This window comes from Bos mutus, chromosome 3, assembly GCF_027580195.1.
Source record: "Bos mutus isolate GX-2022 chromosome 3, NWIPB_WYAK_1.1, whole genome shotgun sequence".
NCBI classification, from domain to species: Eukaryota; Metazoa; Chordata; class Mammalia; order Artiodactyla; family Bovidae; genus Bos; species Bos mutus.
The window spans coordinates 84,122,921-84,135,851 of record NC_091619.1 but is presented as its reverse complement, the minus strand read 5'-3'; the positions used below and the strand labels follow the sequence as shown (position 1 = coordinate 84,135,851).

Genomic DNA, 12,931 nt, shown 5'->3' with positions numbered 1-12,931 from the left:
GAAAGGAGAATGACCACGAGTCATTTTGATTGCCTCTAGAAGCATCACTTTTTTTTTAGAGTGCAGTTTTGTTTTATTCTCCTTCAAATGATCAAATCCCTTTGTGCCACTGTATCAAGTGAAGACAGAAAAAAACAAGTGAACACTAAAAAACTAACCACCCATGCTCCTGAACCTGTTGATTTTTTAAATATATTTTCAACTATTGTTTATTATGCACATATACATAATTTTTGAGACAGAATTGAAAAACAACTATATTTTTTACTCCCACTGTCCCTTTATATCTGTGCACTTTAGCTAGTTTCTCTCTGGCCCACTTAAAAATTTTGGTAGTACCATTACTTTCTTAAGTAAGCAGAAAGTCACTTAGATAATGTGGGTTTTATGGTCCCTGTAAGTCATGAGACATAACCAAAATTCCAACATTAGAATACCAAGAAATATATCATGCTCATCACTTGAACGTTCATCTAAAGATAAGACAGCTCCTCATTGCTCCAGCCAGGACTGCTGGGGATATGAAGAGATGGCTGTGATTAGATTCTTCTGTTTTTCCTCATTCGCTTTCTCTCCAAGAATATGTTAGCTTTCTTCTTGTTCTTCAGATGTGGTTGGAAGCTGGAAAGGAAGAGAGTTAAGGGGTGTAGGAAAGTTCTTATCTTGAATAGCACTGTCATAAATGGGCTTGGTGCTAAGTCAAAAATGTGTTTACAGCTGGGCTCCATTGCAGATTTTTTAGGGAGACTCTCCACTTCTGTAGACATCTCATTGTATCTTGTCCTTGTCCTTCTCCATTCTAGTAGCTCTTTTAATTCCTTAAAAATCCAGCTGGTTGCCTCAAGCTTCTTTTTTCTCTTTTTTTAAATTGGAATATAATTGCTTTACAATGTTGTGTTCATTTCTGCTGTACAGTGAACTGAATCAGCCATGTGTACATATATATCCCCTCTCTCTTGGACCTCCCTGCCATCCCACCCCCATCCCAACCATGGAGATCACAGAGCACTGAGCTGAGCTTTCTGTGCTTTATAGCAGGCTCCCAGTGCAGGCTCCCTCTCCTCATTAGATGGCCTTACTGGCCAGGATCTTAGACAACCCACAAAGCCCTCTCACCCGTGGCCACCTCGGGTCTGTGGAAAACAGTCATGCCTTTTGAAGTCTGACAGACACTGGCAGAACTCGCTGATCCCAGGGCAAGCCTCCTTCACTTCTATACCAAAGCTGCCAGCTAGCACTTCTCCAGACAAGAGGTACACTCAGCCCACCCTGTCCCACAACCTCAGGGACATGTGTCCAGATACCAGTTGATATCAGTGAAACCATGCTCTCACCCTCTCCCCTGGAAGGAGCCCTGATGCTCAGTCCACACACAGCTCCCTCCTAAAATTCCACCTCTTTTTCTGACCTTCCACATGGATGAAAGGTTTCAGAGTTGATTTATGGGTCCTCAGCTACCCTTTCAGGGTGGTCTGTTTCCAGCTCACTTTGGTATCTTATATCTGTCAACTTTAGCTCTCAGACAAAACTTGCATTTTAACATTCCTTCATGTGTATGGTCCTTAAGTTCACTCATCCCATAGACATTTGCTGGGCATGTATGATACACCAGATGCTGAGTTTGGCAGTGGAAATGGTTAAAAGAGTTGCTGCTTAAGGAGCAGGAGTCTAGTTGGGGAAGCTGATGTGGTAACAAAAAATTGTGGTACTGTGTCATAAATGCTATGATAGATGGAAGCATAAGTTTCTAGAGTAGCAGATAACTCATTCTAGGTGGGAGGCAGGCAGTGAGGATGAGTCAGGAAAGACCTTCTGTGGAATCAGTACCTGAGCTCAGCTTAATGTCTTAAATCTGTACTTTTGTGAGAAACAAAATAACCTCTTGTTAAACCTTTGAAATCTCTATTGCTTTTATTCGTCAAAAATTTATTTTAAAAATAAGCAAAAGTAACATGAAGACAGGAAGAAAGAATTCCCTGCTATCTGCCATGTGTCTACACATCCATTACGGTGTGAAGGGAAGTGACATTTATGATGCTTCTTGTATAATACAAGTTTCCTGGATCCCACCCATGAAGGCGGTCTTGGAATGTCGGCTCAAGTTTAAAGCCTAAGCCCAATGCTGAGGATTCCCCCAGGGTATTTTCAAGATTGAGAGCAGGCAGGTCTGCCCTAAAACAGGCAGAGCAGAACAGAGCACCGCTGTGAAGGAAGAAGCGAGCCCAAAACAGGAGACCTAGTGGCAAAGTTGGTGGGGGAATGACTGCACCCATCTCAGCAACACATGGGACTTGCTTTAGAGGAAATCAGAATTTAGTTTATGAAGGAGAACGTCTGGCATACGTTGGGGTGAGCAGAGCTGTTTAAATATTCTTGCTAAGTGGAACAGCAGTGACCGCACTAAGATATGGTTGCTCTTTTACAAACTGTCTCTAGACTGCCCTTTGTTGGTTCTTATCCTTTCACCTTGATTCCCTTTTCAATAACTTTTCATAATTTTTCAAACCTCCTCCTTAGTAAGTTTGCTGTTTTTTTCCTTCTGTCAGTGGGCTTCTTACTCTCAGCATTTCTGATCTCCCAAACAGCACTTTTAAAACCCCTGGACACCAGGAAACCAGATAACTAGTCAGAATGTCCATGGCATCCTTGAGAAAGAGCTGGTAGAACATATTTGCCAGATTGGAAATATGTGTAAGTGATTAATAGATTAAATAAGTGATTAGTAGATGAAAAAGTATCAAGTTTCTTAATCCTTGAATAGCTATTGAAGTTTATCTGCTTCTAGCATGGTATTTATCACATTCTATTTTGATCGCAGTAAATGTCTTTTCCATTCCATGGTGAGCTCCTTGATGAAAGGACCACTTAATTCTTCATCTCTGTTTTCCATATATAGTGAATGCTGTGCTTGGCACATGGAAGGGGCTCAATATGTTTTATGAATATTTCAGGTACTGAGATTAAGCAGCAAACAGACATATCTCCCAGCCTATGTAGCTTACATTCTGGTTAGAACGAAGGATGAAGAGGCAGAGAAGGAATATAAACTAGTAAGTACATGACTTGTCACACAAGAATTAGTGATAAATAATAAATATAATATTTATAGAATTGGATAAGTACATATGTATGTATATGTAAATAAATAAATCACCAGTAAAGTGGTAAGGATGTTCAGGGAAACACTTGGGCATGTTTTGAAGATGCCCAGGCCTTTCACATTCTGTGTGGTAGCCAGATTCTTAAGTTTCTTTCCTCCTCTGCTAGTATGTGAGTTTCCCTAGGCCATAGAGCATGTCTTACACAAATCTGTATTCCTAGCACAGTGTCTGGTACATAGTAATTAATACATGTATAGAGTAAGAAGTTGTACATATGTGACCCCAGAATGACTACATCCTTAACAATAGGAGTTCAATAGCTGTTCCCAAGACAGGACCTCTTCTGAGGAGCTTTGTCATGCTATTGCTTGCAATCTCCCCAAAGTCAAGACTTTGGATTCCACAAAGTATGGGTTCACTCTACTCCCCTAACTTTCCCACAGACTTAACAACATTGAGAGACCATCCAAGGAAACCTGACCTCTCCTTTCATGCAATGGAGCCAATGCAATCTGTGGTTGATCTTGCTGCTGTTCATTCCAACCATGTCCACCCAAGACACTGCAACTTGCTGACTGCCCACCTGCCCCATTGTAAAGACAAGAATGTCCTGAGGTCAAGTCTGTTAGGCTCAGCCCAGAGGTCTCACATCTGTACTCACAGTTGCAGAGACTACTGGGAAAAGAACTGAAAGTGAAATGAAGAGGTCTTAAATATTCTGACCTAAAGTTTGGGTGCAGAGTGGCTTCTGTTCAGTTACTGTTGTGAGTTAAGTGGACAACAGGCTCAGTGGCAGATTATGTTACCTCTCAGGCCCTCATGTCCGGGCAATGGGAAGTGGAAATAGTTCCCTCCCATAGCCCCCTGCAAGCCATCACAAAAGTGCTTTGCCTTCCAGGATCTTTATGCTCTGGAGGTCTCAATAGGCAATCATTTATTAAGCCCAGGCTTGTGGTGGTAGATGTAACTTTTAATATTCATTGGGTTTTCATCTTAACACTAGAGATATTAAGTTGAAAAAAAATGAACTCACTGAATCTCTTAAGGGGAAATAAATTCTCATTAACATGTTTTTGCCCGTGATAGGCCTCACTTAGGTTTTAACTTTCCAACTTAGCTGTGTTCTGTTTTCTATTTGACAGGAGGCAATGGCAAAAATGAGCAAAGTTGGAAAAGTCGTGTTTCCTAGACATGAGGATAAAAGGTAAGTTTATATGTTTTCTGTCCACAATGCTGAGGAATGAAAACAACAGACACATGCAACTCTAGAGCTGGAATAAACCGCAGGGATCAGCAAGCCAGCCTTTTCATTTCATAGTTGATAAAACTACATCTCAGAAAGGTAAAGTCCTTTTCAGTTCCCTAAGATCGCAGAGCCAGGAAGGGCCAGACCTGGGGGTCAAATATTAGCTTCTGAACTTTGAACTTCAAATCAATTTCTTTTCCTTAGATCATTAACAGCAAATCTGGTCTCATCTGTCCTAAAATGGAAATCTCATGTCTTCCCACACAGTAGCATCTATCTGTTCCTCCACCCTTTGCCTTTGCATTACGTGACTTTGAGGGTTACAACATGACTTTTTTTTTTTTAATTGAAGTATATTTGATTTACAATATCCTGTTAGTTTCAGGTATACAGCACAGCAGTTCAGTTATATATATGCATGCCTGTGTGTGTGTGTGTGTGTGTGTCTTTTTCAGATTCTGTTCCTTTATAGTTATTACAATATTGAGTATAGTTCCCTGTGCTATACAGTAGACCACCATCATTTTGATTAATGTTTTAACCCCAATTCACAAAACACTTATTTATTGAGTCCCTCCTATCTTTAAGCCATTATGCTCCTTGACATCTAGGCAGGACTTAGAAGAGAGTAAGACACAATCTTATTTATGTAATAGATCACTTCAGGACAAACAGGTATGTTTTATAATAAAAGTATTACCAGATGATAAAGTAACCCAAAGCAGAAGAAAATTTGACCCTGTAGGAGTAAGGGAAAGCTTTTGAGAGGAGGTTAAGTTTACCTGACTTTAAATGCTTAAAAGAAATTGTCAAACCAAAACCAAAAAGAACTTTTGTCAGTAGAGGGAATAACAAAGGCCAAGTTATAAAGGTGGGAACAGCATAGTATATTTAGGAAACTCTAAACAACTCATAATTCTGAAATGCAAAGTATGAGATGGGAGATGATAGGAAATGGAACAGGGTGTTGGGGGAACAGAGGGTTCCTCTCATAGGGAGCTGTGAGGGAGCTAAGGACCTCAGGTTTCATCCTACCAGCAGAATGGAGATAGTGAATTTTAAGGAGTGGTGGGACCTGTTCAGATGCAGATATTAGAAAGATCCTCTTAGAGGATACATGAGAGGGCCTAAGGGTAGAAGCAGAGAGACCAGATGGAAAACTTTTCAACAATCCATTTGAGAGATGAAAAGAACCTATACTGACTCACTGGTTTTCAGTTTAGAGATGAAAGAACAATTGTGCCAGTGGCTTTATCATTTTAGGAAAGTATTTGAGGTTAAGACATAAAAGCAAATTCTACCTTATGTAATGGACAAGAAAAGGTGCTGATCCCACCAAAGCATGATCAACGTTTAACAGAGTGGAATGGTCCATGGAAAAAGCCATCCACCTTTTATTTTCTTAGAAGATCTCCAAATGGGAGCTGTTAATCCCCTGAATATAAACCCCTCTCTAAATACCGGGGTTGTAAAGCAGAACATGGAGAGATCTGAGTTCCCGGCGGCGGTGGGAGCCCTGGGCTAGCAACATCCCTCTTTTGTTGAAATTAGAAACAGATTCTTCTTTCCATCTCCTCACTGACCCTCCGAAGACTTTTGAGGAAAGTCTGTTTTTCAGTTCTTTGAGTAGGTCCCACGTGTTCTTTTGAGAAGAATCCTTGGTTTCTTGCCGTCAGCTGGGAGCGGGCCTCTGCGAGGGAGCCACACACGGTGCTCTAGCACCATCTGCAGGTGGCCCGGAGATTTGCAAGTGGAAAGAGAGCCGGTTTCCTTCCGGGCATTTCTCAACATCTTGACTCAAATCATGTTCTTGTCTGAACAAAACAGTCACTCAGGTCTGTGCCACACAGACCCAAGATGGAAGGATCGAGGATTATCTGATCAAGGATTAATATCCATATACAGATAACTCTTAAAACTCCACAACAAGAAAACCAACAACCCAAATCAAAAATGGGCAAAGGACTTTGAATAGACATTTCTCCAAAAATAATATATAGCCAGTAAGCACATGAAAAGATCAACATCACTAATCTTTAGGGAAATGCAAATCAAAACCACAATGAGATACAAATTTACAGTCATTAGGATGGCTACTGTCAAAAAAGCAAAAATTAACTAGTAGGGGCTTCCCTGGTGGCTCTGATGGTAAAGAATCCGCCCGCAATGCAGGAGACCTGGGTTCAATCCCTGGGTTGGGAAGATCCCCTGGAGAAGGGAATGGCTACCCACTCCAGTGTTCTTGCCTGGAGAAGTCCATAGACAGGGGAGCCTGGTGGGCAATAGTCCATAGGGTCACAAGGACTGAGCAACTAACACTTTCACTTTTCACTTTTATTTACAAGGGTGCAGAAAAACTGGATCCCTTGCCCACTGCTAGTGGGAATGTAAAATGGTGCATCCTCTGTCAAAAATAATACAGTGGTTCCTCAAAATGTAAAGATAGAATTATCATATAACCCAGAAAGTCCACTTCTGGGTATTTAGGCACCCATGTTCACAGCAGCATTATTCACAGTAGTTGAATGAAGGCAACTTAGGTGTCCACCAACAGTTGAATACATGAAGAAAAAGTGGTATGTACATATGATAGAATATTATTCAGCCTTAAAAAATAGGATTCTGAAATATGCTGTAACATGGATGGGCCTTGAGGACATTATGTTAGTGAAAAGAGTCAGTCAGAAAATGACAAATACCATATGATTCCATTTACATGCCACTCCCTGGAGAAGGAAATGGCAAGCCACTCCAGTATTCTTGCCTGGAGAACCCCATGGATAGAGGAGCCTGGCGGGTTATAGTCCATAGGGTTGCACAGAGTCAAACACGACTGAAGGGACTTAGCATAGCATGCCACTTACATGAGGAACCTAGTATAGTTGAATTCAGAGAGACAGAAAATAGAATGGTGGTGGCTAGAGACTAGGGAGAAGGAGAGAAAGCGAAGTTACTGTTTAATGGGTAGAGTTTTAGTTTTGCAAAGTGAAAACTGTTCCGTGGATAGATGGTGGCGATGACTGTACAGTGATATGAATGTACTTAATACTACTAAATTGTGCAGTTTAAAATGTCTAAAACAGTCAATTTCGTGGTATGTATGAAGTGAAGTGAAGTTGCTCAGTCGTGTCTGACTCTTTGTGACCCTATGGACTGTAGCCTACCAGGCTCCTTGGTCTATGGAATTTTCTAGGCACAGGTACTGGAGTGGGTTGCCATTTCCTTCTCCAGGGGATCTTGCTAACACAGGGATCGAGCCCAGGTCTCCCACATTGCAGGCAGACACTTTACCATCTGAGTCACCAGGGAAGCCGTGGTGTGTATTTTACCACAATAAAAAAAGATTGAAAAATTAAAAGCACAGGGAAAGAAGTGCCTTGGGACCTCAGCTTGCCATGTATAAGAAAGGGAAAATATAGTCTATCCATCTCTCTTTTTTTGTTGTTGTTGTTGAAGTGTAGTTAATTTATAATGTGTTGTGTTATGTGTCAGGCATATAGCAAAGTGATTCAGTTATGCAGATATGTATATATGTGTGCGTATGTGTGTGTATGTGTATATATATATTCTTCTTTAGATTCTTTTCCATTATAGTTTATTACAAGATATTAAGTATAGTTCCTTGTGCTATACAGTAGGTTCTTGTTGCTTATTTATTTTATATATAGTAGTGTATGTATTTTAATTCCAAGCTCCTAATTTATTCCTCCTTCCCTTTCTCTTTTGGTAACCGTAAGTTTGTTTTCTATATCAGTGAGTCTATTTCTGTTTTGTAAATAGTTAATTTGTATAATTTTTTTTGGATTCCATGTATAAGTGATACCATATGGTATTTTTCTCTTTCTGACTTCACTTAGTATGATAATCTCTATGTCCATCCACGTGGTTGCAAATTTCATTATTTCATTCTTTTTTATGCCTGAATAACAGTCTATCCATCTCTTGACATTTCAGAATACTAGAAGGATATAAGAACATTAGCTCACATGTGTAAGAGTTTGACAGCCTGGAGAGTACTTCGTGTTCATTTTCATGTTTACAGTTCAGTCACTCTGTGACATTAGGTACTGTTATCATCCCTCTAACAGCGGGGAAACTGAGACTTGGGCCATTTAAAGAAGTTCCCCCAAATCACCTAGCCTTCTCTGCCTGAAAAGCCGATGCTTTTCCCACTGTACGAAGTTGCTGCGAAGGTTTCAGTATTAAAACTGGAAATCTTGAAGTATATGAGAAGGAATACTGACCCAAGCTCCCTTCTAGAAGTGTCCCCAGAGTCAGAAAATCCATCTCATATAGTGAAAAAAAAATTATTGACATTAGACTGTCTGAGAGTAACATTAGAAGAAGCAAATTGCTGTTCCCCAAATCATTCTGTGGTTAATAAATTTGGAGGCTCATAGAGCGAGTTTTCGTAGAACCTACATATAGTGAGATTGATGATAAGACTGGAACATTAATTTTTAAGGAGTAGCCATAGCCAGCGTTGATATCACTTGCTATGATCCTAGTGCTGTTCTAAGAGCTTCTCAAATATTACCTCATTTAGTTCACATAACAGCTCTCTTGAGGTAGAGAGCTGTCTGAGGTTGAGAGCTGTCCCATTTACAAATAGGACATTTAGGAACGAATAGATTAAGTAAAATATCCATGGTCACACAACTAGCAATGAGGCCAAGCTGAGACTCAAACCCAGGCCTCAAAGTCCACTTCTTAACCGTGTGTTTGGCCCCATCACAGCTCTTAAGTTACCAGAATTCTTAAAGTGGAAATGCTGGGGTGGGGGTGGGGTGGCACTGGGGGGTTGTATTCCTGTTGATCCATTTAGCCCTGCGTGTTACAGGTAGAAGTCCCTATGTGTAATCCAGGGTTACTTTTACACTCTCTCACCCCCAATTCCCAAGCTTGCCCCAAAGTTCCTTCATGAAGACTTCTTTTCAAAGAACCTCAGAATCTACCAAGGCATGTTAGACAGGTTTCATTAACCCCTTATCCTTTCTCCCAGCCAAAAGGAATAAGGGCCAAGCTGCCATCTGCAAGTATAACTGGTCTTAGCTACTATTGTCCTTTTGAAGATTGTGATGCCAAGGTAGCTTCAGCTGCTCTGCTGTCTGACTCATGGGCAACACTAGTTCTAACACGTCTCATCTGAAGACTCAGCCAGAGAGTACAGGAGAGGAGGGTCCTCTGTGGGATGCCTGGAAGGCAGGGTGCAGCTCCAGGAGAGGCATTAGTCATGTTTTCATAGGGTTTTACTCCCAGATAAAGCAGTCTGCAAAGGAAACACAGGTGCAGAATCTGCAAATGGTGATTAAAACACTCAGTCTCATCTCTGGGCAGGCTATGACTTTAAACCAGTCACTAAACTGGAGTAGGGGTGGAGTAGTCATATATGAAATACTTATTGAAGCTGAGAATGCGAAAAGTCCTGTGTCAGCCCTGGGTTTTTCACTATGTTATGGTGGAGGCTTTGAAATCAGGCAGCCCTGAGTTTGAATTCCAGCTCTGCCCATTTTTAGTGATACTCTAGATTTGCCTCCTTGAGCAGCTCTCAGATATAAAATCTTTACCTCTAACATGGAGATGTAGATTCACCCATGGAGGTTAAAGATAGGGGGTGTGAAACATGTGACTCAGGGTGCCGTCCGCATCCAAAGACTGGGAAGTGTTTGCAAAACCGAAACAGATATTCCTGTTTTTCTAAACCTTGGGGGAAGCTGCACAGCAGTTTTGTTGAGATCATTCAACATGATTATTTTTTTCCTACAGGTATTATGACAAGAAATATCAAGTATTCCTGAAGCTGGTTGAACACCAGAAGGAGTATGCAGCCATCATGAAAGGGGACTGAGCAGAGCTTGCAGGGGCTGATGCCAGGTTTCATATCATTGCATCGGGGACCTCTGTCATTTCACCTTACATTCGAGACCCTTAGGTATCATTTCATTCATTTCTGCATTGCCTTTTAATAAAAAAAAGCTGAGACATATGCAACCAAAACTAGAGTCTTCCATTTCAAAATACCACCATTATTTACTTGGTAGTTGCCACGGGCACCATCATGGAGACAGAAGTTTCACCAGGTAGCATAGGATCTCCTATAGGACTGGAACTTGGGGATCATTCCATCCAGGAGAAATGGTCCTTGGTAATTGATTTGATGCCAGTCACTAAAGACGTACATCACTTCATGTGGGACATCCAATGTTTATTCTGCTGCTGCTGCTAAGTCACTTCAGTCATGTCCAACTCTGTGCAACCCCATAGAAGACAGCCCACCAGGATCCCCCGTCCCTGGGATTCTCCAGGCAAGAACACTGGAGTGGGTTGCCATTTCCTTCTCCAATGCATGAGAGTGAAAAGTGAGAGTGAAGTCACTCAGTCATGTCCAACTCTTCACGACCCCATGGACTGCAGCCTACCAGGCTCCTCTGTCCATGGGATTTTCCAGGCAAGAATACTGGAGTGGGGTGCCATTGCCTTCTCCAAATGTTTATTCTAGAGATGGCTAAACACTTGTTGTTAATTTATTTGGAAATAATTTCAAACTTACAGAAAAGTTGCAAGAATAGGAATAATAGAGGGAACACCCATTACCTTTGAATAATTATCCCATCCATCTGCTTTCCCATTTATATGTTCCCTCTATGTGTGTGTGTGTGTATACTCATATATATTCATTCTCATATGAATACATATACACACAGATTTTTATGAATCACTTGAGAGTAAATTTCAGTAGCCTTAATTTTTATATAGTGCTTTTATTTAATCTTCCATTCATATTCTGATTTTGTCAATAATTCAATAATGTCTTCTATGGCATTTTTTCCCTCCTGCATAGGATCCAGTTTAGACTGAGACATTGCAAAGAGTTGGACACAGTTTAATGATGAAACCACCACCACCACTCCTTTTAACTGCAGAAGAGTCATCTTGCAAACATCATATTAAAGATAGGTACAGGCAGGAATCATCAATGAATCCAGAAGGAAATTTTGATGAGTAACCGGATTTGTGTGGTCTTAAAATGTCTCCTCATAGATTGTTTATCAGTTAAAAGAAGGGAAAAAAAATGTTAACCACGCAGGGAAGACATGGGACAGCGTCTTGACTGGGTGATCAAAATTAACTTCAGATGCATAAATAGACATCAGGGGCCTCCAGATGTGACAGCCTGAAAAGGACACAACATCATTCTGGCTGGGAACTCATAGCCTCCATCTAATCAGAAGGAAGCATTAGCTAAAACCCAAATTGGGCAGCATTCTATTCTTTTAATAGACTATATTCTTTAAAAGTATTTATGTCATGCAAAGTGTGTGGAAAAGAAGCATGGTGGCTTAAAGTTTTTGATGCAGACAAGTGTTTGAAAACACAACTACAGTTACTTTAGTTGATATCATAATACATACATACAAACACACGCAATATGTACATTCACACACATACCATTTTGGACCCAAGAGTAACTGCCAGTGTTGATTCCAGAGCTGTCATCCTTCAGACGAATTTGGATAGAAAGCGTATGCAACCTCAGCAACATAAGTCAGCAGGTAGAAAAGTCACCACTACCACTCGGTCAGTGAACCTCTTTAGGATTTCGTATTTCTTATTCTGTGTCAGGATAGGATTTCGTATTTCTTATTCTTATTTCGTATCTTATTTCGTATTATTATTCTTCGTATTTCTTATTCTTATTGTGCTACACACTGGAGTACAGGGATTAAAAAAAACAAAACAAAACACATGGTCCCTGCTCTCAGGGCTCTTCCAGTCTAAAGAAACACAGAAACGAGTAAATTAATCACAGTACATTGTAAGAGTCGCCGCATTGAAAGAAGGCATCTGCTGCCACAGAGCATATCAAACAGCCAGAAAAGTGGGAGACTGACAGATTGGATGGAGCATTATGGTATAATGGCTGTGACCTTTGGCTTGGGATTCTTGGCCTGGTTTCACCTCTAACTTCCTGCATGACTTGAAGAAAGTCCCTCAGTCTTCCCAAGTTTCAGTTTTTAAATGAAGATGTTCATAGTACCTACTTTACCAGATCATAACAAGGATTAAGTGAAATCATACTTGTAAGGCACTTAGCTCCATTGTCTGGACCATATCTGTCTTTTTGCAGGGCCTGTCACCTAGGAGATGCTCAGTGGTGGTTTAGTCGCTAAGTTGTGGCTGACTATTGTGACCCCATGGACTGTAGCCTGCTAGGCTTCTCTGTCCATGGGATTCTCCAGGCAAGAATACTGGAGTGGGTTGCTATTTCCTTCTCCAGGGAATCTCCCCAACCCAGGAATCAAACCCAGGTCTCCTGCATTGCAGACTAGGCCTGGTTTCACTTCTAACTTCTGAGGAGATGCTCAGAAAAATAACAATAACAATACAAATTATGAGTAGGATGATCATACCCAGTTGCAGAGGCCAGCTCTATAATAGCATTCTATAGCATCTAAAGGACATCAAGATCTTGGGCATGGAGTAGGGTGTAAAGTGAGTGTGGCCATCCAATCCAGCAGGCTTTGGCAGCAGGAAGAAGACCAGTTCATTCACCTAGACCCCAGACAGAACCTGAGCTAGGGAT

The 12,931-nt window shown here is 41.0% G+C and overlaps 1 protein-coding gene across 6 annotated transcripts in view; it reads left to right on the top strand.

Moving 5' to 3' along the window:
* FGGY (FGGY carbohydrate kinase domain containing) overlaps positions 1-10,344 on the top strand; it is a 516,697-nt gene extending 506,353 nt beyond the window's left edge. For 5 of the 6 annotated variants that reach the window (XM_070367946.1, XM_070367942.1, XM_070367943.1 and 2 more), the window contains 3 exons: positions 2,952-3,050; positions 4,244-4,305; positions 10,114-10,344. In XM_070367946.1, coding sequence (XP_070224047.1) covers positions 2,952-3,050; positions 4,244-4,305; positions 10,114-10,195 — 243 coding nt within the window. In that variant the 3' untranslated portion in view covers positions 10,196-10,344. The remainder of the gene's footprint in view (positions 1-2,951; positions 3,051-4,243; positions 4,306-10,113) is intronic. The other variant, XM_070367945.1, reaches the window with a different exon arrangement.
* Positions 10,345-12,931: the final 2,587 nt, after the last annotated feature.